Source organism: Cyprinodon tularosa, unplaced genomic scaffold (assembly GCF_016077235.1).
Source record: "Cyprinodon tularosa strain WSP-4 unplaced genomic scaffold, ASM1607723v1 ctg427, whole genome shotgun sequence".
In the NCBI taxonomy this organism is placed as follows: Eukaryota; Metazoa; Chordata; class Actinopteri; order Cyprinodontiformes; family Cyprinodontidae; genus Cyprinodon; species Cyprinodon tularosa.
Window position 1 is genome coordinate 200,001 of NW_024039149.1, and position 25,000 is coordinate 225,000.

The 25,000-nt window shown below is 40.6% G+C and overlaps 1 protein-coding gene across 1 annotated transcript in view; it reads left to right on the forward strand.

Annotated features, from left to right (window-relative positions):
* Window positions 1-13,081, forward strand: part of LOC119792641 (PC-esterase domain-containing protein 1A-like) — a 34,576-nt gene extending 21,495 nt beyond the window's left edge. The window contains exons 7-11 of the mRNA XM_038299370.1: window positions 5,360-5,437; window positions 5,535-5,618; window positions 8,925-9,029; window positions 9,634-9,732; window positions 12,759-13,081. Of these exons, the coding sequence (XP_038155298.1) occupies window positions 5,360-5,437; window positions 5,535-5,618; window positions 8,925-9,029; window positions 9,634-9,732; window positions 12,759-12,898 (506 nt within the window). The 3' untranslated portion in view covers window positions 12,899-13,081. The remainder of the gene's footprint in view (window positions 1-5,359; window positions 5,438-5,534; window positions 5,619-8,924; window positions 9,030-9,633; window positions 9,733-12,758) is intronic.
* The last annotated feature ends 11,919 nt before the right edge of the window (window positions 13,082-25,000 follow it).

A 25,000-nucleotide genomic window follows, 5' to 3' on the forward strand; every position in this document is an offset into this window, starting at 1 on the left:
ATGAATGCGGGTCGGCCGCGTCGAGGACTAATGCTACGTTCAAAGCGCAAGCAGCAAAGGCAGCTAGTTTACATGCAAGTCAATTGTTGACGCGCATCAAGGTGCCGCAAAATATCCCGCAGCGCGTTTGAGCATCTGACGCACGCGACGGGCTGCAAAGCTGCTGGAGTTGGAAAAATTTTACTTTAGCTGCTGGATGTGCCACATCAACCAATGAGAGAAGCTGATCTGGGAGCTGGCAGGGAGTCAGACGCAGCGCTGCTGATGCAGAGCGCTATGATCACTCCTCTGAAACAGTTTATTAACGCCTAAATTAACTTCAAATGTAGAAACCTGCCGGCAGAATATGTTGGCTTTTATTATGCTGGTGCCTGCAGTTTGGATTACGTACATGAAAACCGCCATCCAGCTGCGTGGCAAATCGCGAAGAGTAAACCGGGCTATAGGCTGCTGTTGAATGGGATTTTCAATGACTTCATTCCCACTGATCACAGCAAATATAGCCGCCATTGTTCCAGGAAAAGAAAGGGTAGCTCAGACCCACTTTTCCACCCCGCAGCTGAAGCAGATTTGTCAGAACTAAACTTGTACAGCATCACAGATGAAGCAGCACGTGCATTTTTGCTGCTCCTGCTGCTTTAGGTGTGAATGTAGCTTTAGGCCTCCTTACATGGGTCATGCACGCTAACCGCTGCACCACCTGCACACTCCTTATCACAGGTGTCAAGTAACGAAGTACAAATACTTCGTTACTCTACTTAAGTACACTTTTTAGGTATCTATACTTTACTCCATTATTTATTTTTCCTCCTACTTCTGACTTCTACTCATTACATTTTTACATAAAGTGTCTTTACTTTCTATTCCTTACATTTTTAAAACAAACGTTACTCGTTACTCTTGGCTTCGGTTTAAAGCACAGCTCACGGATTAGCGGACTGCGATGTTATGAACAACATTAAATCCAAAGATTTTGTCCGAGGTAAAGCTGATGTATTTGTTGTAGTCTCGTTATTCACACACAACAATAAGCAGCGATTAGCCGACGTGGGTTTTAAAACTGCAAAGCTTTGTCTTCAGCTGAAAATCAGACGCGCGTCTACACAGACCAGTGATGCATTCGCGAGCGTCAGACAGCTATGGTGCATTCAGGAGCATGGGACATTTCAGACTTACAAGGAAAGAGACATAAACGGAACGTAACTCATACAATAATGTATTTATTCAGAAACAGTGTGGGCTTTCTTACAATACTGAATGCTCTATAACTGTATTTGTTATTTTTTGATTATGCACATCTGCTAGCTTTTTATTCTAAATAATCTATAATATTACAGCAGCAAATTATCAAAGTTTTTCAAAAGCCTGTTTAAAAGCTCCAAATGAGGCTTCAGATCGTACAGCGACAATTGCTCTGTCATTATTTTACAGGCAGAATTTGCATTTGCTGAATCTTGTCTTTTAACTACTGATGGATATACAGGAATACAGTCGTACAAGTGTAAACTCCTCTCAGATAGAACAGGATGCAATATTTGACAATTTCTATTTTTATTTTTTTTATTCAATGCATAACATTAATGCATAAATACGTCATTTTATTTCAGTGTTAAATTCTGTTTAAAGTAACAGATCATTAAAAATGTCTCCTGACATTTACTGGTTGATTGTCTTTATTCGGACCCCACTGATTTTTGATTATTTACCCCTGGTTTAATGTTTATAAATATGTATTTCAGTCCATGGATGAGTCGTATAACGCAAACACTCATTGGTTAGCTAAAGGAAATCAGAAGCAAGCAGGTGTTCTTCAAACTGCTAACGTGAATTGTCTATGCCATGCTACAATGTTGGATTCAGAAAAAGATGTTGGAATGTCTGAAAGGTCGGACACAGGCGAGAGCGTATCGGGAGACGGAGACCAACCAGACCTCCCTCATGCTTGGCCCTATCTCAGAGAATTTTTCAAAATAGTCGAAAAATTGAGCTTTTAGTTCATATAGTGGCATCTGGCGTTTTTCTTAAAGGTTACTTTATACTTTTATACTTTAAGTAGTTTTTGGAGCACATACTTTTTCACTTTTACTTAAGTAAAGAGGTCAACTTGATACTTCAACTTTTACCAGAGTGTTTTTAAGCTGCAGTATCTATACTTCTACTGAAGTAACAAATGTGTGTACTTTTGAAACCACTGCTCCTTATATGCACATTGGTTGCTCCCAAGAAAAACAACTTCAGTCCATCAAGGACATACATGTTTCACTTGTCAGATAAAATCTTTTACAACAGCTGTCTTCCGTTCCTTAAGGGAGGCTGAGGAAGCCTTAACCACTGATCTTTATCTCTCCTGGCCTTCCCTTCAAGCCAGTTAGGCTGAGAAAAGACATACCATCATTTCACAAATCCTACGCAGAAATATGAATATTCTGTCTTGTTTCGTGTCTCTGGGCGATGTGAACCTTTAAAGCATTTGCCAGAGTTTTCAATTTAGCTTCTTTTCCAGAATCGAGCCACTCTGACTCCCTGATGGCCGGTAATCCTGACGCTAGCATGAAATGACCTCCCAACCTCATGCATTGTCAGGATGCAGCCTCCATACAACAGCTGTACTTGCTCTTCTTAGTGTCAACATTTTTTTCCCCACTTCATTAATTTCATTACATTATTTTGCTCAAAATAATAATAAAACAAATAATGAAATTGTGTTATTTGATGTGTCAAAATCTATACAATTCATTAGGTGAAATCATTACCTTAAAGTGCTTCCCTAGTTTATATATGTGGGCCAATTTAATCACATCATTCAGTCAGATTGGTTCAAACCGTCGTCCTGGATGAGCCGGTAGTGACAGTAGATATTGGCTTGTATTTTGTTGTTGACTCTTCAGCAATCCCTCACACTGAACATGCGTGCAGAGATAGTGGAGAGGAAAAACTCCATTTAAACAGAAGGAAACCTCTAGCAGAGTCAAGCTCACTGTGAGCGGCCATCTGCTGAGGCCGACTGGGGTTCAAGGAGACAGGTGGGCATACAAGAAGAGCTGATCTATAAATACGCTCTATGTTAGCAAAGGTACGCTAGCTGTGCAGGTGGCTCTGTTTAGGAAAGAAACTGTTGGGTAGATGAGCTCTGAGCTGGTGAGCAAATGGTTGTTACTGAGTGCTTTTCCCAGCTTTTTCTTACAGCGCATTTTTATAAAAATGAACTGATAAGTGTTCCCCTTAAAGGAATAGTACACCCAAAACATGATTAGCCTTCATTTTCTACTCACCCCCATACTGAACAACACTCTGGAGTACTTTTTTGATATCTCAAATGCATCTGGAGATCTGGGAGGCTTCTTGCTGTCTGCTGACATTCAAATAATGGAGGTCTATGGCGCCCGAGGCAGAAAGGTCCATAAAAGTCCACAAAAACGTGTCAATATTCCTCCATACTGCTCGTCCAATGTATTCCAAGTGTCCTGAGTGGGTAGCGTCCAGAATTTACTCGAAACGAAGTCATTTAGAATGTTTTTAGAGCATAAACAGTAGTGTATAGGATTTCCTAAAAGCGCGTTCACGAGTCTACGGAAACCGCGGCAGACCAAACCAGATGAAAGTGCACATTCAGCGTCTGCTCTGCCGATAATGCAAGCGTAGAAGAAGAAATGTGCTGTTTACCTGTGCAAAGAAAGAAACAACGAAAGAAAAATGTCTGAGGACTTCAGTGTTGAGGAAGAGCATGAGTTCTTTGCCGAACTGAATGCGCACTTTCATCTGGTTTGGTCTGCCGCGGTTTCCGTAGCCTCGTGAACGCGCTTTCAGGAAATCCTATACACTACTGTTTATGCTCTAAAAACATTCTAAATGACTTCGTTTCGAGTAAATTCTGGACGCTACCCACTCAGGACACTTGGAATACATTGGACGAGCAGTATGGAGGAATATTGACACATTTTGGTGGACTTTTATGGACCTTTCTGCCTCGGGCGCCATTGACCTCCATTATTTGAATGTCAGCAGACAGCAAGAAGCCTCCCAGATCTCCAGATGCATTTGAGATATCAAAAAAGTACTCCAGAGTGTTGTTCAGCATGGGGGTGAGTAGAAAATGAAGGCTAATCATGTTTTGGGTGTACTATTCCTTTAAGACCCTGCCAATTATTTTGATAATTATTTTAACGGATGGTTCAACCAACGCTGCATGTTCTCCAAAAGTGCTTTGATTTTTCAAACTCCATCATTAATCTTTTAAATAATCATGATTCCAGTTTTGACCAAAGTCATTGATGCTAGAATTATTTTGCTAATGCTGCATTTCTTTCTCATATTTTTGGACTGATAATGTCTGAAAGGTGAGCATGGGTCACCTTGTATAGTTAGTGGATCAGTGTGTGTGTCATACTTTTAGGACAGTTGTTGCTTTCATTCCAACTTCCTCTTTTGCCACATGTTGATGTGTTCTTGGCTTGTTTAGCAGTTTGGTGTGCATGGGTGAATGTGAATGTTCAAGGAGCTTAATTATGTCAGTATGCATGTTAGGGTTACAATTTTCCTTTTTAATAAATCTCAAACTTAGTGGCTCAGGTTATCCTGAGCTATCTCTATAGTTATGCTGCTATAGACTTAGACTGCCGGAGGACATTCATCATTCTGCTTTATTCCATCTCTATTCTCCACTTCTGCAGTATTTATTAGCTCAACCACTTAGCTTTATGCTCTCTCTGCTTTTTCTCATAGTAGCTTCATCTGGTCTGTTCCTGTTTGGCTGTGACTCCATCCTGGAGAGAAATATCAGCTGTGCTGCTGCCATCAACACCTTTGTTTCTAGATGTTGGAGATTGGCCTGTTTTTCAGTGTAGTCCTGTTTCTCTGACTGTGACTAACTGGATGTGCTCTCTTCATCCTCTGACATGGGAGCTGGCTCGGAGCTCGTCTGCCTGGCTGTGTGTTTCCTGGACGGGGCCGCCTGTGGAGCTGGTTGACGTTGCCTTTTGTATCTATGCTTCTTTTTCTATGTCTGCTTCTGTGTCCTTGAACCCCAGTCGGCCTCAGCAGATGGCCGCTCACACTGAGCCTGAGGTTTCTTTCTGTTAAAAGGGAGTTTTTCCTCTCCACTGTCACTATAAGCATGCATGGTGTGAGGCATTGCCTTCGAGTTAATGTGTCGATGCAATCAGCTGGTTTTCCTTAGAAACCTTTGAATCAGTCTGACTGGATGATCTGGTTAAAATGTCACAGTAAAGATGACATGTGTTGGTGCTATATAAATAAACTGAATTTAATGGTTTGACCACCAACCTAACAGCATTTATGCTTGAAATGTATGTGTACAGGAATTTAATAAGAATTGTTGTCAATTTATTTTATTTCTTAGTGTCTCAGAATCAGAGAGATGGTTTGGATCACCGTCTACTTGCACCTCCATGGTCCTGCCAACGAGCTCCTAACTCAGGTTTGACAATCACATCACAGTTGGTTTATCCTACTGTTACGGCTAAACTATGGTGTTAAAAAAAAAAAACTAAATGTATCGATAACTTTCCCCTCAGAACTTCTCCAGGGCTCGTGGGGCCATCAACACCGGCAGTGGAGAGCCCCGTTGGATGGGTTCCGGCCTCCTCCAGCATTCCCAGGTGATGCCAACTGAAGTCCCTCCTCCACTCCCTTCAGCCACACCCTCAATCAGGGGTTGAGTTTTTACCCTGCTTCCAAAGAGGGTTCGATCCCTGATAAGGACGCCCTCCCGGTGGCAGCTTTTGGCATCTTTTTCCAAGTATGCCTATTGGACCAAAGCCCTCAGGCCTCACAGTGCCACGTTTTCTGGATTATCTGCACCTGCTGGGCACACTCACTGTTGCGTCCAGTGTGCTTCAACTTTGGACTTCTCTCCCCACTTTGTCTGCATATGCGGATGAACAACCTGACATTAGCAAATCCGCATGGTGCCACAGTGTCTTCTGTCTCAGTGGAGGGACAGATTCTACGTCACAAAGGTTCCACTTGGTCCCCTTTCATGCCGAAGGGAGGCTGTGTGAGGCTGAGGTCCAACCTGGCAGGGCTGTACAGTGCAAGGAGTGTTGTCTGCTCAACAACGGAGAGAACACATCAAGGCCATAGAACTGCTGGCTGTAGCACTTGCACTTAGTGCACTTAGGTTGCGGGGGAGGCACGTGTTGGTCCGATCGGACAACACCACGGCGGTCTTTTACACCAACCACCAAGGGGGTTCAGGTCCCAGTGGCTGCTGTCCCTGACCCAACTACTTCTGGTTTGGGCAGTACCCAACCTCGCCAGCTGCAGGGCAGCCTACATTCCCGGCCTGCAGAACTCCTCACTCGCACGTCACCCCTTACAGGAAAGTGGTGGCTTCACCCAGAGATGGTGGATCACATCTGGCTGACATTCATGTAGAGCAGGGGGGGACCTCTTTGTCTCCAGAGACATGACCCACTGCCCCCACTGGGCATGACTTGGTTTGTTCTGCTGTGCAAGCTCTGCTCCGACTCTGATGTTCCTTCCCAGGTTGGACCTCCTCTCCCAGATGGGGGGTTGGATTCTTCAACACGACCCAGACCGCCTGCAGCTCTAACTTTTGGTCTTTGACCAAGCCCTACGCCTCCTTATTTGGAGGTCGCACCATGGCTGCACATTGGGGCCTTCTGCCCAGGCTGTCTTTTCTGCCAGTTCAGCAGCGTTTGGTGCCTGGTGTGGTGATAGGGTGCTAGACCCCATGCATTGTCCTAGCCATTTTTTGTTGACCTTTCTTCAAGGGTTGTTGGACCTGGGGTAGACCCCTCCCACTTTAAAATGTGGGAGGGGTCTACCAATGGGAAATGGCTGCCGCATAGAAAGTGGCAGCCATTTCCCATTGACATGTTGGGTTCAACAGTTGCTCTGTTGGAAGATGTAGGGAGGTTGTTCAGTCCCTGAAGGGTGCCAGACTTTTACATCCTCCAAGGTGCCTGATAGCTCCTACATGGGTTCTTCATATGCCTCTTACTGAAGGCTCTTCATTCTCTGCCATTTGAGCCAGTGACAGTAGTAGAGTTGAAGTGGCTCTCGTGGAAGATGGCCTTCCTGCTTGCCATGGCCTTTGCTAGGCTTGTGGGGGAATTGCACGCCCTTTCTGTGTCTGAACATTGTTGCAGGTGGAACCTGGATGGCTCAGTTACACTGTGGACCAATGCCTCATTCGTCCTCAAAGTCCTCGCAGTGGCTGACAGCCTCTCACCCCTTCAGTTATCCCGATTTGTCTCTGGGACCCCTTCTGAATCTCTGTGCCCAGTCAAAGCCCTTGAGGCCTATATCTGCTCCACAGCGACTGACAGCCTCTTTATATGCCATGCTGGCCCTCAGAGAGGTTGTGCCCAATCAAAACAGAGGCTGGATCGTTGGCTCTTGGGGGCCATATCTCAGGCATACACCTTGCAGGGTAAGCCCCTACTGGGTGGTTGGTGTGAGAGGTCTGTCATGACAGGGGTACCCCTGGAGCGCATCTGCAAAGCAGCCTCCTGGTCGGCACTGAGCACCTTGACCACGTTCAATTGGGTGACACCTCATCCTCCACAGGGTGTCCTGCAGCAACTACCTTATGCGTCCCGCTGATGTAGGTGCTGTTGTTGTTGCCAGGTTCTGGCGGGTGTTTTTTTTTTTCTTTCTTTGCATCCCTCAGGACCCTGTTGACATGTGTCATTCAGTGCTTGAAGCACTGCCTCTGGCAGTCAGTAGGCATGAAATAGAACGCGAGTTACGTATGTAACTACGGTTCTATGAATCCTGGATGATCGCCAGAGCGTTCGGTCAAGGGAGGTAAATGTTTAAACTCTAACTAATGTTTAAACTCTTTATTTGTTTTACCTTGATAAATAATTCAGGTAAAGCATTTATTGACCCCTCTACATTTCTGGAAATGCTTTTTCATTTTCAAATTTTACATTTCAAATTGAATTTTGCTATGCATTTGCAGGGGTACATTTTGAAAAATAAATCTCAAATGTCTTTTTCTTTTTCATTTTAATTACGTAAAAGGATGAGCGGTGATAAAGAAGAAAATGAAAATGCAAACAGGATAATTGATTACTAATTTCATTTATGAGTCAAACAATGCAGCCACATTCTTAAAATGAAAAAGCATTTCTGGAAATGCTTTTTCATTTTCAATATGGTAACGCTTTGCTTCCATAGAGAAGCGGCTCAAGTGATGCTTAGACACTGTTGTCAGACAACATGTGGTAATTTATAAATGTATTAAATCAGGTTGGGTCTGGATTAGCCAGCAGTTCCGCTAATCCGTGACCTTTGCTGTATACCTTTAATAAATGTTGGTACTTTACTACCACTACTTTACTACACTTTAAAAAAACTGGTATTGGAGAAGGCTAGGTACTTATATTAATAAACATCAATGCTCATCTACAGGTTCTCTGAATTCAGTAAAGCAATCAAAACACCCAGCAAGAGTAGAGGGACAGAGCAGCATATCGAGTCCTTTCTGACAAAAGGAAAAAAGCCCAGCTTTAAAAACTTTATGCCAGCGATAGAGGAGAGATATTGCTCAGCAAGTTGCAGCACAGTAACCAAACCTCTAAGGGAGTTGGCTGCAGAAAAAGTCTCCAAGATTAAATTGAAGTTAATCTTGGACGAGTTAATAGTGACAGAGATAGAAAGAAAAGGAATGCCTCTGCATATTATTGCACCTATTTTAATTATACATGTGATTAGCATATTATGCGATTAATTCCTTATTGTGAACGGCATACTCAAGAATTGAGACTTGTGAACATGTCTGCGTGAAACTAAATGTTTATAGAGATCAGTGTGTGTCTTTAAACTTGTTTGAATGCCAGCTAGGTTTCCAGATCCGATTCCACGCGGCAGAGTTTATTCCTTAATCACGTGAAAGTGGTTGATTATAACCACGGTTGTTTTTTGGCTTCCAGATGCTCCGGTTTTGGCGGCCTGGCCACATCATGTCCATCAGCGCAGACTGCAGAGCCCTGCTTTTGTTGGAGTTTGTCGTTTTTCCGCTCCATGTCCTCGTCCAGGTGACGTCTCCCTGCTAAAAAAAATGGCGGCCTACATGCAGCCGATTTCTTTCTTATAAAAAAAAAAAACTGTCGCTACCCGATCCGTCCCGGAAGCACGATCCGTCCTGCGCGCGCGAACAGAATAACTTCTGGGTAGGTAATACTTTGTTTTACTTACTTTTTTATTCTTTTGTCTTTTTTGGGCGGAGAGTTTCTTTGAATATTTTTGTTTTTGCATAAATATTGCAAATTCTTAAAATAGATTTTTTTAAAAACGCAATACATTAAAAAAACACTTGAATAGCCTTTGTAACCTTACGCTGATGCGATGAACATGTCCGATGATTTCGCGCAATACAATAGAATGTAAAATGTATCCATTTATCTTCCAGAAAAGTCTTCAATATTTTCTATACAATGTAGTTTTTTATCATTTAATGTTTTAAGTATATAATTGAATATTTACAGTTCTGCTATTACATAGTTTACGGCAATCGGACTGTTATTATTCTGTTCACGCATGCTCAGGTCGGATCGTGCTTCTGGGACGGATCGAAATGACCAGAGCTGACTTCTGTGGAGTTCTAACTTTCTCTCTTCCTTCCTGTTTTTCCCCTGACAGGTTTTCAGAGATTTCCTCCTGCTAGGCCATTGCTACCACACCAGTACCGACCACAGAGCAGAGCTGAACGCTTCCAGATGGGCTCCCAGTTCAATACTGGTGAGTACAGCGCTTTATTAGGATGCTCACTGTCACGATCCGTCCTGCGCATGCGCCAACAGATATACATCCTGGTATCCATAAATAATGTAATTAGGGTTCTAAAATTACTTATTTTTATCATTAACTCTCTTTTACTACTTTTGTGTGACAATTTTTATGCTTTTTTACATGTTCTTCGTTAAACTGGTTCTCTGTCATGATGGGACACGCTCAGAGCAGTCCAGCAAAATATGATTAAACCGTGTTTATCTGCATTTCAGTTGTTTCTTTCTTCAGATTACGCATTATATACCATAAGGTTAGCATGAAAGGAAAACATAAAGCTCAAAAAGATTAGATTTACCCTACTGTTCAAAAGTTTGGGGTCACATTGAAATGTCCTTACTTTTGAAGGAAAAGCGCTGTACTTTTCAATGAAGATAACTTTAAACTAGTCTCAACTTTAAAGAAATACACTCTATACATTGCTAATGTGGTAAATGACTATTCTAGCTGCAAATGTCTGGTTTTTGGTGCAATATCTTTCCAGCAACTATCACTCCAGTGTTCTAATGGTACAATGTGTTTGCTTATTGGCTCAGAAGGATAATTGATGATTAGAAAACCCTACTGCGGGTACTATTTAATGAAGATGCCATTTGGGGACCTGTGAGGCGTCTGTTTCTCAAACTAGAGACTCTAATGTACTTATCTTCTTGCTCAGTTGTGCAACGCGGCCTCCCACTTCTTTTTCTACTCTGGTTAGAGCCTGTTTGTGCTGTCCTCTGAAGGGAGTAGTACACACCGTTGTAGGAAATCTTCAAATTTTTAGCAATTTCTCGCATTGAATAGCCTTCATTTCTAAGAACAAGAATACATTGTCGAGTTTCAGACGAAAGTTCTCTGTTTCTGGCCATTTTGGGCGTTCAATTGACACCACAAGTGTGATACTCCAGAAACTCAATCTGCTCAAAGGCAGGTCAGTTTTGTAGCTTCTGTAACGAGCTAAACTGTTTTCAGATGTGCGAACATGATTGCACAAGGGTGGAAAGCGAGTATGAGAGAGGCATGCGGCAAATGACCACAGGCTGGATTTGAACCCAGGTCGTCCACAATAGAGACTGACACGGGAGTGGATTTTCACTCCTGTCCCGTCCCACTCCCACAGAAAAAAATTGTGTCCCGATCCCGGGCCAGAGTAGAAATCTAAATCCTGTCCCGTCCCACTCCTTGTGAAATTACTCCCACTCCCATCCCGCTCCCATTCAGAATGACTCCCGCTCCTGCACCACTCCCATTCTTGTTGTCTTCAATAGGATTTCTGCCAATAAATTGAATCTGAATATCTATGAAGGGTCAGTTAAGTTCCTGTTTCTATCTCTAGTAACTGTTGGTCCCTCCATTGTTGTTTTTGAGCGCGAGTGAAAGCACTGTTGGTTTTTGGGTTGTGTAGTTTTTTTGACCCGCATTATAGTTTTTGCAGATGATGTCCAGATTTATATGCCCCTTAAACTACAGAATGGTAAAACTGAATCTCTTCAGCTATTGATGGATTGTTTAGCTGAAGTCAAATCTTGGATGGAACAAAATTTACTTCACTTCAATCACAGAAAAACCCAAGTTTAATTATTTGGTCAAAGTCCTCAGACTACAAATCCAGATCTGATTCTTGGTTCTTTGCTCAGTTTTGTCAGACCTCTGCTAGGAATCTTGGTTTCACTTTTGATAGCTGTTTAAAGCTAGATAAACAAGTTAGCTCTGTTGTTAGATCAAGTTTTTATCACCTGCGTATTTTAGCAAAAATTAAATCCTATTTTTGTTTTAAGGACTTTGAAGGACTTATCCATGCTTTCATCACATCTCGTTTGGATTATTGCAATTCATTATATAGAGGCATGGATAAATCACAGATGCAGCGACTTCAAATGCTCCAGAACGCAGCGGCACGGCTTCTTACAGGAACCAGGAAGCGTGACCATATAAGGCCCATACTGGCCTCTTTACATTGGCTGCCCGTCTTTTATCGAATAGATTTTAAGATTCTTTAATTAACTTATAAGGTTTTAAATGGATTAGCTCCTCCCTATCTTCGGGACCTTTTAAAATTTCATTCTGTATCCAGAAGCTTACGATCAAATAATCAGCTATTACTGACAGTCCCTCGGACCCGACTTAAGAGGAAAGGAGATCGGGCTTTTTCTGTTGTTGCTCCAATTCTATGGAACAATTTACCTTTTCAAATTAAATCTGCCCACAGCCTGGATCATTTTAAATCGCTTCTTAAAACTCATTTTTATTCTTTGGCATTTACTTGAAGTGTTTTGATAATCTGTTTTTATTAATTATTACTATTGTTTGTCCTGTACAGCACTTTGTTGCAGTTTTATACCTGTTTTTAAAGTGCTATATAAATAAATTTGACATTGACATAGTGTAGGCTTCAAGGAAAAAAACTACAAGATGGCGGCGCCAGTACTGGATTTTTTTTCTTTCCATTTTATTTTATTTTTTGGCATCGATCCTAGTTTTTTTAAGTTTCTATTAGTTTGCTCCCGCTCCCGTCTGCTCCCGTTAATGTTTAATCCTGTACCGTCCCAATAGTGACTCCCATCCCACGGGAATCCCATGACCCGTGGGATTCCCGAAAAAATGTCAGTCTCTAGTCCACAATGAGGACTAAAGCCTCCCTATATGGGTCGTGTGCGCTAACCACTGCGCCATCAAAGCACATTACTAATTTTACGCTTACTATTTTTGGGGAGGGACGTTAGCCCGTCTGTTAGCCATGGCTAACGTTAGCCCATCTGTTAGCCAGGGCTAACGTTAGCCCGGCTGTTCCCATAACCTATACTAGCTGATAGCTTAATCCCACTCCTGCAGGACCTACATTGTGTGAAGCCTTTTCCTCCAAACTGATTAAATATCACCATAGCTTACTGATTTCTCTGTTTCCACTGAGACCAACTGTGGCTGTAGCCAAAAACGAGTTGGATTCCCTACAGAACGGCTCAGGAGGCCGCATGACCTTTCCTTGCTCTGTTCAGGTGGTCGTTTCCATCCTCGTTTTCAGCGTGATTTTCCCATTGAGAGGAGGAGGTGGAGAGGGATGACGAGCAGAAGGCACCCGTACCCCCATCATCCTCCTCCCTGGGTGACATCTAGACATTCCTCCTATGGATGGTGAATTCAACAAGCAGAAGCCTGGAGACTTTTGGAGACTAACGATGTATTTGGATGTGCAGGTTGTTTGTGTGTGAAAGTAGATTTTTAGCAAAGAGGAAATCAAAGTGAGTTTAGAGTATAGACTTAATGATGCATTTGGCTTTAATCGCTTCTGGTCCTGTTTGATATTTTGATATTGCTCCCAGCTACCTTCACTTTTCTTACTCATTTCATCATGGTCTCACACTTGATGAACAAGTTGGTGTAAATGTTTCTTGTTCAGCCTGAAACAGTCTGCTGTCCAGCATTGAAACACAATGTAGATGTTAGGGAAACAAAATAAAAAAGTTTGCATTCAGTTACGCTTCCGTGATTTGGGATTTCATGTATGTGAGGGATTGCCTTCGAGTCAATGCCTCGATGCAATCAGCTGGTTTTCCTTAGATGGAAAACTTTGAATCAATCTGACTGGATGATCTGGTGAACTGGAAAGTGACCTGAGATGACATGATGTGAATTGGAGCTATAGAAATAAACTGAATTGAACTGAGTTACAGTATAGCTGACTGTAAAGTATTAGATAGTTTGGTGCTGAGCTGTCTGAAAGGACCAAAGATGGTGGTAAAGTTTAGGGCGCACCCTCCTCCTCCATAACCTGACTCCGCCAGCTGGATTTGCTCCGCATATCCAGCTGGAAACCTTCCGTTGAATTTTGGGAAGGGGTGAAAATACTGGTTAGCTGATTGGCCTATGTTGGTGATAGACGGGCCAAATAAACTAATCAGATCAACGAAGCATATGACGTACTAACAGAGCGACGACGAAGAGGAGCCAATTGATAGATCAAACTCTTGCCGAAACCAGTCAGGAGAAGAGCAAAAACATCTTTTCCTCTGAGAAAAGCCTCCAGAGCAGTGTTTTGCTCTTCTTTCAGTGAAGAAATACTCTGTAATTCCGATAAAACTTGCTCGATAGCCACGCTAACGCTAGTTTCATCGGCTGAAGCCGCCATGTTCTTTAGACTGAACTGTCGCGCTTCTCGTTGCGTCACACCTCAACCCGCCTCAAAGCCAACGCTGATTGGACGTTCGTTTGGTGAACGGCTCCAGATTTTCTTTAACAGAGAGTCTCCAGACTGATTAGCGAGTGAAACCTTGAAAGCTCGCGAGATCAGGATGGTCTCACGAGGCTAGCAGCTAGGGACCGTCAACAAATTTTGAACCAAGCACTCTTGAGAAACAAAAATCTATAAAGTCCTTATCTTATGAGCCGCTAAGACGAAACTTATATAAAATCATGCCAATAGATAACGTATGAAAGGCACCCTTGCTTTTATGGAATTTTAAGCTATTTACACTTTTTAAGATATTTTTAAAGACAAAAGTTTGGACTTTTCCTCAATAGCTTCCAGGTCATGTGACCCACTGACTCCAATTCTTTGTGAAATAGTTTTACTACATTAGCCTGATGATGCTAACTCATTTTATTCCATTTCTAGCCTTCGTAAACCTTGACAGCTCGCAAGATCAGGATGGTCTCCCGAGGCTACCTCCTCCAGCCATCATGATCTGCAGACCTAGCAGCTAAACGCTTATAGACCTACTGCATAAACTTTGACAACTTCAGTTTCTTTAAAACTTCAGTTTCTTTAAAACGGTGACTTTTAGAACCAGTATATACCTGTTTTTTTTTTGTTTTTTTTTAACACAAACTTAAAGTAAGGGACATTCAGAGATCCTGGGTGAGATGGAATTGATTAGCAGTTTAATTTTCTTCAAGTACGTTTAAACGTATTTTATTTGCTTCTCAATAATCATGGAAAAATAATGTTTATTTCCATGACAATAATAAACTGTTTGTCTAATTTCTGCATATTTCCACTGATATCCTTCTTATTTCTCTTTGGTAACCTCCTAGATGGAAACAATTATCTCCAACTCTCTCCTCTAATGGATTCATGTTACGGCTCCAGCTGAGATTATCATAGACCTTGTTGCTCTACTATTAGTTAGAAAAACATTTCCAGTGGCTGAATAATTAGTTTTATATGTCAGCTGAGTTAGCCAGAACCGTGCTCAGACCAGTGTGTTAATGCGACCGGCCGGGCCTCCATTTTTAATCGGTTTGTGTTTGATCAGAGATGGCAAAAGTACTCACTTTCCGTACTTGAGTAAAAGTACCGATAATTGTGTTAAAAAATACTCTGGTAAAATTGGAAGTACTGATTAAACTTCTTTACTCAAGTAAAAGTAACAAAGTACAGGCTTGTAAATTTACTTAAAGTATAAAAGTAAAAGTAGAAACCACTTTTTTCATGCCGTTGCCTACATTTTAAATGGATGTCTGCCAATAGGACTAGATCTCCGTTGTGTTCATTTTCAATCATCTCGTCGTCCATGCTACTATGTTAACGCCACCGCCACCAAGCTGCAATGATTTGCCGCCAATGAATTCCGCCGAATCTGTCGATTCATCTTGTAGTGGTGCGTCAAATGCAACGTAGATTCCCATCCAATTAGATTGAATTTGGTATTGATGACGTGAAAAATAATAACGGTAACTCCATTGAAATGATTCAAAACTAAAGTAACGAGACAATTTTTAAAATGTAAGGAGTAGAAAGTACAGATATTTGTGTAAAAATGTAAGGAGTAGAAGTAAAAAGTCGCCATAAAAATAAGTAGTAAAGTAAAGTAAAAATAGAAAAATCTACTTGAGTACAGTAACGAAGTATTTGTACTTCGTTACTTCACATCTCTGGGTTTGATTAACTACATTTGTTTGATCTGGTTGGTCTAGATCTGCTCACCGTTACTCTGGTAATTAATTATTTTGATGATTAATAGATTAATGGGACGAAACTATCAGCACATTCTGCTGAGATTGGATCTTTACGGATGTGTTTGTATTTGATAAATACATGATTGAGTCACCTAACTATTAATGATTGTTATTCATCACCATTTTTTTCTGTGTTTTTTAGTTTTTCCTCTACTTAATCAAGGTGAATGGACTAACCAGAAACTTTACACAAACATGAGTGAAGATGCTCTCACAAAAATATAAAAGTTAAAAGTAAATTTATGTACATTTACTGCATATTTCTTTTCAAAAAGCTACTTAAGGAAATGCAACTAATTTCTACCCTCCTATTATTAGAAGAGAGAAACAGGACAGGAACCTGATAACTAAAACATCAAATACATTCTAGGAACCACTAGTAAACCTGCAGATTGAGAGCGAAGTGCTCTGTTAGGAACATAAGGAACAATCAGATCTCTGATATCAGATGGAGCTTGGCCATTTAAGGCTTTATATGTGAGAAGGAGGATTTTAAATTCTATTCTGGATTTAACAGGAAGCCAATGAAGAGAAGCCAGGATAGGAGAGATATGATCTCTCTTTTTCATTTTCATCAGAACTCTGGCTGCAGCATTTTGGATCAGCTGAAGGCTTTTAACTACAGTTTGTGGACTTCCTGATAGTAAAGAATTACAATAGTCCAGCCTTGAAGTAACAAATGCATGGACTAGTTTCTCAGCATCACCCCTGGACAGGGGACTTCTCATTTTTACAAAGTTCATAGAATTTCTAGATATCTTTGATAACAGATTTGTAGGTGTGAGGGACCGAGCCAGCCAAGCACGAGGACACAGTGGTGACTGTCAAGGAAAAAAATTGTTTTTATTTTCCCAAAGTAACAATAATCAAAACAAAGATTACAGGGCCCTAAAAGAGGTCAAATGAAGAGACTAACAAAGGGCAAAAAATATCAAGGTCAAACACAACAAAACTGACCTGACACACAGCAAACAAAGGAGACTGATCAGACCAGACCGACACACTGAGGAAGAGCTAGGGAGAACATCTACATTTATTTAAATTTAACAAAAATACCTAAACAGTTAGCTGAAGGGTTAATCTTAAATGATTATCATTAAACAAAATGAGTAAATCACAAAAGCAAAAGAAGAGATTATGCAACATGTTAAAATGTGGAGTCCATGCTCTTCCCCCATAGTGGAGCTCCAGATGGTACGACCCAATCAGTCCATGAGTACTTAAAGTACTTAAACTTAAAGTGAAAAAGTTGTTATATGTGGGGTTACTGACCATGTGACCATCACAGTTGGAGATCAAATGTCAATGATGAAGTGAGCAAGGCCGCCCTGACGTCACCTCCCTGCGACAGACATCAGTTACAATTACCTTGTCTTGCCTGAATTTAAAAACAAAAAATTAGGATATACACTGCAAAAACGACCTAGAAATAAGTAAAAATGTCTTGAATTAGGTATATTTACCCTTAATTTGAGCAGCTAAATAAGATAATTAGCCAATGCAATGAGTATTTGTACTCTTAAGATTAGGGTTGGGATTTGATAAGATTTTAATGATTCCGATTCTCTTATCGGTTCTGTGAAACGATTCGATTCCTTATCGATTCTCTTATCGGTTCAGTGAAGCGATTTGATTCCTTATCGATTCTCTTAACGGTTCTGTGAAACGATTCGGTTCTTTATCGTTTATCTTATCAATTCTGGGAAACGATTAAATTCCTTATCGATTCTCTTATTGGTTCCGTGAAACGATTCGATTCCTTATCGATTCTGTGAAACGATTCAATTCCTTATCAATTCTCTTATTGGTTCCGTGAAACGATTCGGTTCTTTATCGATTATCTTATCGATTCTGTGAAACGATTCAATTCCTTATCGATTCTCTTATCGGTTCTGTAAAAAGATTTGGTTCCTTATCGATTCTCTTATCGGTTCTGTAAAAAGATTTGGTTCCTTATCGATTCTCTTATCGGTTCTGTGAAAAGATTTGATTCCTTATTGATTCTCTTATCGGTTCTGTAAAAAGATTTGATTCCTTATCGATTCTCTTATCGGTTCTGTAAAAAGATTTGGTTCCTTATCGATTCTCTTATCGGTTCTGTGAAAAGATTTGGTTCCTTATTGATTCTCTTATCGGTTCAGTGAAGCGATTTGGTTCTTTAACGATTCTCTTATTGGTTCTGTGAAAAGATTTGATTCCTTATCGATTCTCTTATCGGTTCTGTAAAGCGATTCGATTCCTTATCGATTCTCTTATCGGTTCTGTAAAACGATTCGATTCCTTATCCATTCTCTTATCGGTTCTGTAAAAAGATTTGGTTCCTTATCGATTCTCTTATCGGTTCAGTGAAGTGATTTGATTCCTTAACGATCCTCTTATCGGTTCTGTGAAAAGATTTGATTCCTTATCGATTCTCTTATCGGTTCTGTGAAAAGATTTGATTCCTTATCGATTCTCTTATCGGTTCTGTGAAAAGATTTGGTTCCTTATTGATTCTCTTATCGGTTCAGTGAAGCGATTTGGTTCTTTAAAGGAGAAGTTCGGTTTTTTACACTTTAAGCCCATTTTCTGTAGTGTCCAGGATGAAATCGAATGAAGGACACCAAAATTTTGACAATTGCTCCTGTCTCTGCTTTTTGGCTCATTTAGAATCAACCCCTGGCTGCTTTAGAATGGCTTCCATAGTGCATGTCCGATAATGTCCTTAAAACAACCTTAAACGTTCTTTTTTTAAAATATGCTACTCACCGTGTCGTCAGCGCTGTTCAATGACGTTCCAAAAAAAGTTTCGTAAAGAAAAAACGTTCCTGTAGTGTTTTATTTAGCATTTTGTAAATCCCATTGAGTTCTGTAGGAATAGTCAATATTCCGCTGCCACCGGAAACGGAAATGGGGCCTGTTTACACAGTTGTAGTCTTTTCGCTTCACTCTGCGTACTCCGACGTCGAGGTGCTAACGTCTCTGTTAAACACTTTAAAAAACTCTGAAAATGGAATACGAAAGGTGGATTCTTGATTCTCGACGTCGGAGTACACAGAGTGAAGCGAAAAGACTACAACTGTGTAAACAGGCCCCATTTCCGTTTCCGGTGGCAGCGGAATATTGACTATTCCTACAGAACTCAATGGGATTTACAAAATGCTAAATAAAACACTACAGGAACGTTTTTTCTTCACGAAACTTTTTTTGGAACGTCATTGAACAGCGCTGACGACACGGTGAGTAGCATATTTTAAAAAAAGAACGTTTAAGGTTGTTTTAAGGACATTATCGGACATGCTCTATGCTAGCCATTCTAAAGCAGCCAGGGGTTGATTCTAAATGAGCCAAAAAGCAGAGACAGGAGCAATTGTCAAAATTTTGGTGTCCTTCATTCGATTTCATCCTGGACACTACAGAAAATGGGCTTAAAGTGTAAAAAACCGAACTTCTCCTTTAACGATTCTCTTATTGGTTCTGTGAAAAGATTTGATTCCTTATCGATTCTCTTATCGGTTCTGTAAAGCGATTCGATTCCTTATCAATTCTCTTATTGGTTCTGTAAAACGATTCGATTCCTTATCGATTCTCTTATCGGTTCTGTGAAAAGATTTGATTCCTTATCGATTCTCTTATCGGTTCTGTAAAAAGATTTGGTTCCTTATCGATTCTCTTATCGGTTCAGTGAAGTGATTTGATTCCTTAACGATCCTCTTATCGGTTCTGTGAAAAGATTTGATTCCTTATCGATTCTCTTATCGGTTCTGTGAAAAGATTTGATTCCTTATCGATTCTCTTATCGGTTCTGTGAAAAGATTTGGTTCCTTATCGATTCTCTTATCGGTTCTGTGAAAAGATTTGATTCCTTATCGATTCTCTTATCGGTTCTGTGAAAAGATTTGGTTCCTTATCGATTCTCTTATCGGTTCAGTGAAGTGATTCCTTATGGATTCTCTTATTGATTCTGTGAAACGATTCGATTCCTTATGTATTCTCTTATCGGTTCTGTGAAAAGATTTGGTTCCTTATTGATTTTCTTATTGGTTCTGTGAAACGATTCGATTCCTTATCGGTTCTCTTATCTATTCTGTGAAACGATTAACTTGTTAAGTGCACGGTGACATTTGTCTACCTTCACTTCAGACATTCTATTTCTGCCTGCCTCGGTGAAAACAGAAGGCAGTGAACGGGAGCTTCCAGCCTCTGATCCAGCCAGGCTACCGTCTCCTCACAGTCATCTAAATCTAATGGAGAAGGCGTCCGTTTAATGAAAAAGCATTACTGTACAATGAACTCATCTCCCCCTGATTTAAATAAACGAGCGTCACCTTTCTCTCGCTCGCTGAACTGCGGAGCAACTTGATAGCACGCTTAATAATCCCAAAGAGAGGTAGGAAATGGCTTTATTTATAGCAATGGCATCTGATTTACTAGGAACCACATTAAGCTCAGCCAGTGATATAAACTAGCTACTAACCACCAGAGTTTCCTTCCATGCTGGTCGTAACTTTAGCTTCTGTCTGGAAGCATCAGAAACACGGCATTCGTAAAAATGTATGCCATGTTGTGTGCGCAGGTGTTTCTGCATGTTGGATTCATTTCCTCCCATGAATGTTATTGCCACTTTACAAACAAACTTTCGATCGGTTTACCCGATGGGGCGCCATTTTTTTTTTTTTTTTTGCTTTTCTAGACTTACGCCTGGTCACGTCGTACATGCGTAACTTGCTTAAAAACGTGACGTAACTTACGTAAAAATCCTGGCATAAGTGGTGCTGCCCAGCGCTAGGCTCTGGTGCCTGGATTCGTTAAGAGAACCGTTAAGCGAGTTGCCAAACAGTGCCATGGAATTGGAACACATGGAACCGGATCTAAACAGGAACCAGTTTTCGATTCCCATCCCTACTTAAAATAAGATAATATGCACTTGAACTAAGACAATGCAGCTGTTTTTTCTTATTTTAAATATAAATGGTCTTGTTCCATTGGCAAAGTGTCTCACTCACCTCAATTCAAGAAAAATGCATTTATTTAGATTGACATTTTCTGCATTGTAATCAATTCATTCCAACATATTCCTCCTGCTGTAGTTTCTGACATGCAAATAGATCAGTCTGATTGTCACAAATTAAGTGGTTAATATGTACCTGCTTTTTCACTTTTCTTAACCATCAGTATTAGAATAGTTAGAATAGTAGAATAGTTTAGTTTGAACTGTAAGCCCCGCCACTAACCTTCTCCACCTGAGACAGTCTCCTCCCACTCTGCCTGCAGGTTATCACCGCACATCTCTGCCTAGGAGAACTCCAGCCAATTTTAATTCAAGATTCTGGCCTGAGATTAGCTTTTTTCCTTCTCTGATTGTTCTTTTTAACTCTCTCTGCTCTTCCTCCATTTTTGACACTTTAAGGCTGTTTTGCTGCAGATGCAGTGACAGCCAGCAGAGGTATCTTAACTTTCCTTTCATTGGGCCGCCTTGCTTCTCTGTTTACCAGACGTGCACACGCTTGGAATGACACCCCGCATTGGGAAACGCTCTTAGTGGCTGATTGGAAACTGGAAGCCTTAAAGAATAAACTCAATTTGCAGAGAAAACTCACGCTAAAAATAGAGGCCGACGCTAAAAATGGCTGGACTCACTGGGGGGATTTACCAATAGGCAATAGTAGGCAGTTGATTAGGACTTCAAGTTCCTGGGGAGCCCCATAAAAACTCTGTTTCCATGTCTGGTTAATACAACTATTCCTAATTTGTGCACATTAATTATGTTTTTGCTAAAAATCCTTTCGCTAAAATGCCATCAGAACGCTGATAATATTAAGTGTGTCTCAGCCCCCCCCTTCAGTGTCCACCATATTGGATCAGTCCATTTGCTGCACATGTGCAGAAAGGTCCAAACAGACAGCAGCAAACCATTTGAAAACAAACCATGCAAAGAGCAGTGTTGCCAACTTAGCGCTTTAGTCGCTATATTTAGCCACTTTTCAGACCCCTCTAGCACTTTGATTTCTAAAAAGCTCCTAGCGCCAAATCTAGAGACTTTTTTCTGCTACTGGAGACTTTGGAGACAACATCTAAAAGCAGCGAACTCTGCTCTCCAGAGCGAGTAGATTGGTAACCCCGCCTCCTGCTCTCCTCTATCTTGTCTGCTGTCATGATTCATGCAGCTATTATTTCATCCAAATGAAAAATGGAGAACAGATAAGCAGATCATGGCTTGTCTACAGTGAAAAGAAGGACTGGGTTATTTACTTTGGCCTTTTTTGGAAACACAGGAAGGAGCAATCAGCTAAGTGAGCTTAGTGCTTGGAAAAAATCTTTCATTCCTTTAGAGACAGCATGAAAAGTCAGCTGAGTACAAAACAGAGAGGAAAACAAGAAGAAAAGGGACACAACCTAGAACAGATAATGGATGTCTATTCTATTAACATTTATCTATCTGTAGAATGGGTCTGTCTTCTCAATTCAGAGGGCCCTCTGCCTGTCTTTGCCTAGGGCCCCAAATTTCCTAAAACCGCCCCTGATGAGTCAATGTGTGCCACACAATATACTATTTATAAAGCATTTTTAGATTGAAATAAAATTAGGAACAGGATCTTTCACTAAAAGATCTTTGAGGAGATGTTTGCTAAATCATGTCTTTATTTTGTGTTGTATTTTTATTTTATTTTCATGATTTTTTTATTTTAGAATCTTTATTCTTTGGTTGTGGATTGAACACAATGTGAAGAAGTGGGATGAATGTCATCTTTCTGCATCAAACTATGTTTTCTTAACTATTAATAAACTCCTGAATGTTTTTTTAGATTGCGGCTGTGTTTGCAGCTCTCTCATGCTGACAGTCTTCATAAAACTGAATCACAGCATCATATTCGCTGCAGAAATCCTCTGGGGCTCAGAAAAAATGAAGCAGTGCAGCGTAACCTCTCCCGGCTCGTGTCTGTGTCAGAGCGTGGGGTTCCATTCCCGCTTTCCATTACATCTTACAAATGTCAGGCTGCCTCTCTAGTTCCCACTCGGGCCTCCCCCGAGCATCCATGCGAACGTGAGCAGAATGAGCCCAACTCATTTTCACCAGTAACTGTGAGCATCCATTAAGTGTCTTATCAGCAGACGGTCCTCCAAGGCAGAGCGTGATAGAACAATTAAGATGATGGCCAATTAGCCCAGGCTGCTAATTGACTGCTGATTAAAGGCAGAGCAGATTAATACAGTGAGGCGGGTCCCCTACTGCAGGGATAGAGAGGCTGCGAGGAATGATCCATGGAGGTTAACGTCAGGACGACCCTCTCCTCATTTTGGTGCCCAGTTCGCCCAACAGTGAGCAGTTTAATTATAGACATGAGAATTATGATGCTTTTATACGTCTTATTTATATTTTAGAGGCCTCCAAAGCCCAATATGTGTCGTGGTTATGCTTTTCTTGAAGTTCTTCGTTTGGATCTCTCTACTAGAATAAAAAAGCTTCAGTGTTCTGAATGGCGCCGCTAATTATTGTTAAACCGTTTTTTAAATGGATTAACATGCGGAAGTTGTACATTTCTATGTTATTAGCTGAGAAATGTATGCATAAAAACATGAAATCCATATATGGGGATAACTGTGGACCAAAAACAGTCTGCTTGTCTGTATTTATAAGTCAACTTAAAGCCAAGATTCGTATTTGAACCTTTTTTTAAAAATAAATACATCAGATGTTTCATATTTGTTTGATTGTTTTTAACTTTTTCTGGATGACTGGGAATCTTCAGCAGCATCCTATAGGAGGTTTTTTCCACAATAAGGAATAAATGCTCTTTGTGTTTTATTTGGTGGAGTTTGGGATGAAGGAGGAGAACATAAGCAGTGATTGTAAGTCCTCACAGATAAATACAGAAACATTTTTATTCAAATAAATATGCAGATAAGGAAAGTTCTCCACCCTGAGCAACATCAGGGACAGTATTCACAGAGAGCCCTCAGGCTACGGAAATCATTTTAACGGAAAATATTGGAATTTCACAAAATCTCAATATTTTTCTTCAAATCTAACAAAGAAAAACCTCCTTAAGGTAAAAAATATTCCCAAAACACCTTAAGCCTTCAGGCTCCTGCAGAGAGAAAATGTTAGTGAAGACGAAGACTTTGGTTGATCCTGTCTGAAGGATCTGCACCGCAAAAAATCTAAATCGAGATAAGAATTTTTTTCTTAAAATAAGTGCATTTGTTCTTGAATTGAGGGGGTAAAAGAGACATTTTGCAAAATGAACAAGAAAATGTACACTTAAAATAAGGAAACGCAATTGCATTGTCTTATTTCAAGTGCATTTGATCTAATTATCTTATTTTAAGTGTAAAAATATTCATTCCATTGGCAAACTATCTCATCTACTTGCTCAAATCTAGGGTGAATACACTGAATTTAAGAAATTTTTACTTATTTCTAGATTGTTTTTGCAGTGTGATTGGCTGATCCGCCACCTAAACGTGGAATAAATCAGGTGAAACTGCTTTAAAAATCATACATTTATCTTTATGGAAATAAGATAATTTCTTTCATCCTCATTGGGGCGAATTGATTCAGTTTAGCAGCCAAACAGGTTAAATGTTCACCCTTGGTAATGGAGTTTTATTGATAAATAAAAAAACTAGGAAAAATACTGAAAAATCGTAAATGAAAAGTAGAAAATCTAAAAACAAAACTGAGGAATGTAAATGAAAAATGCTCTAAAGCAGCGGTCCCCAACCACCGGGCCGCGGACCGGTACCGGTCCGTGCGTCATAAGGTACCGGGCCGCACAGAAAAAAGTATATATATATATATTTATACTTTTTTCTGTGCGGCGATCAGAGTCTGAGTGATGTTTTATTTTGAAAAATATAAAAAAATTGCGGTATTCTCTCCCAATTACATCAGTTTCAAGACTCATCCTATCTATAACATCCTGTCTTTGTGAAGCGGGATTTTCTGCGGTTACAGCGACCAAACAAAGCTACGGAGCAGACTGGACATCAGGAGCACACTTCGTCTGTCATTGTCTCTGATTACGCCTCGATGGGACCGGCTTGTTGTTTTATTTTTATGCTGTTTGTATTAGATTTTATGCCAGTTGTATCATTTTACTTGATTGCCGGTCCGTGAAAAAATTGTCTGGCATAAAGCGGTCCATGGTGCAAAAAAGATTGGGGACCGCTGCTCTAAAGGATAAACATTAAAGGACGACTCACCCTTCAATTATCCTCTTTTGCTCATAAACTGTATGCACTGGAAAAACTATTTAGAAATAGGTAAAACTTTCTTAAGTGTGTTTACCCTTAATTTCAG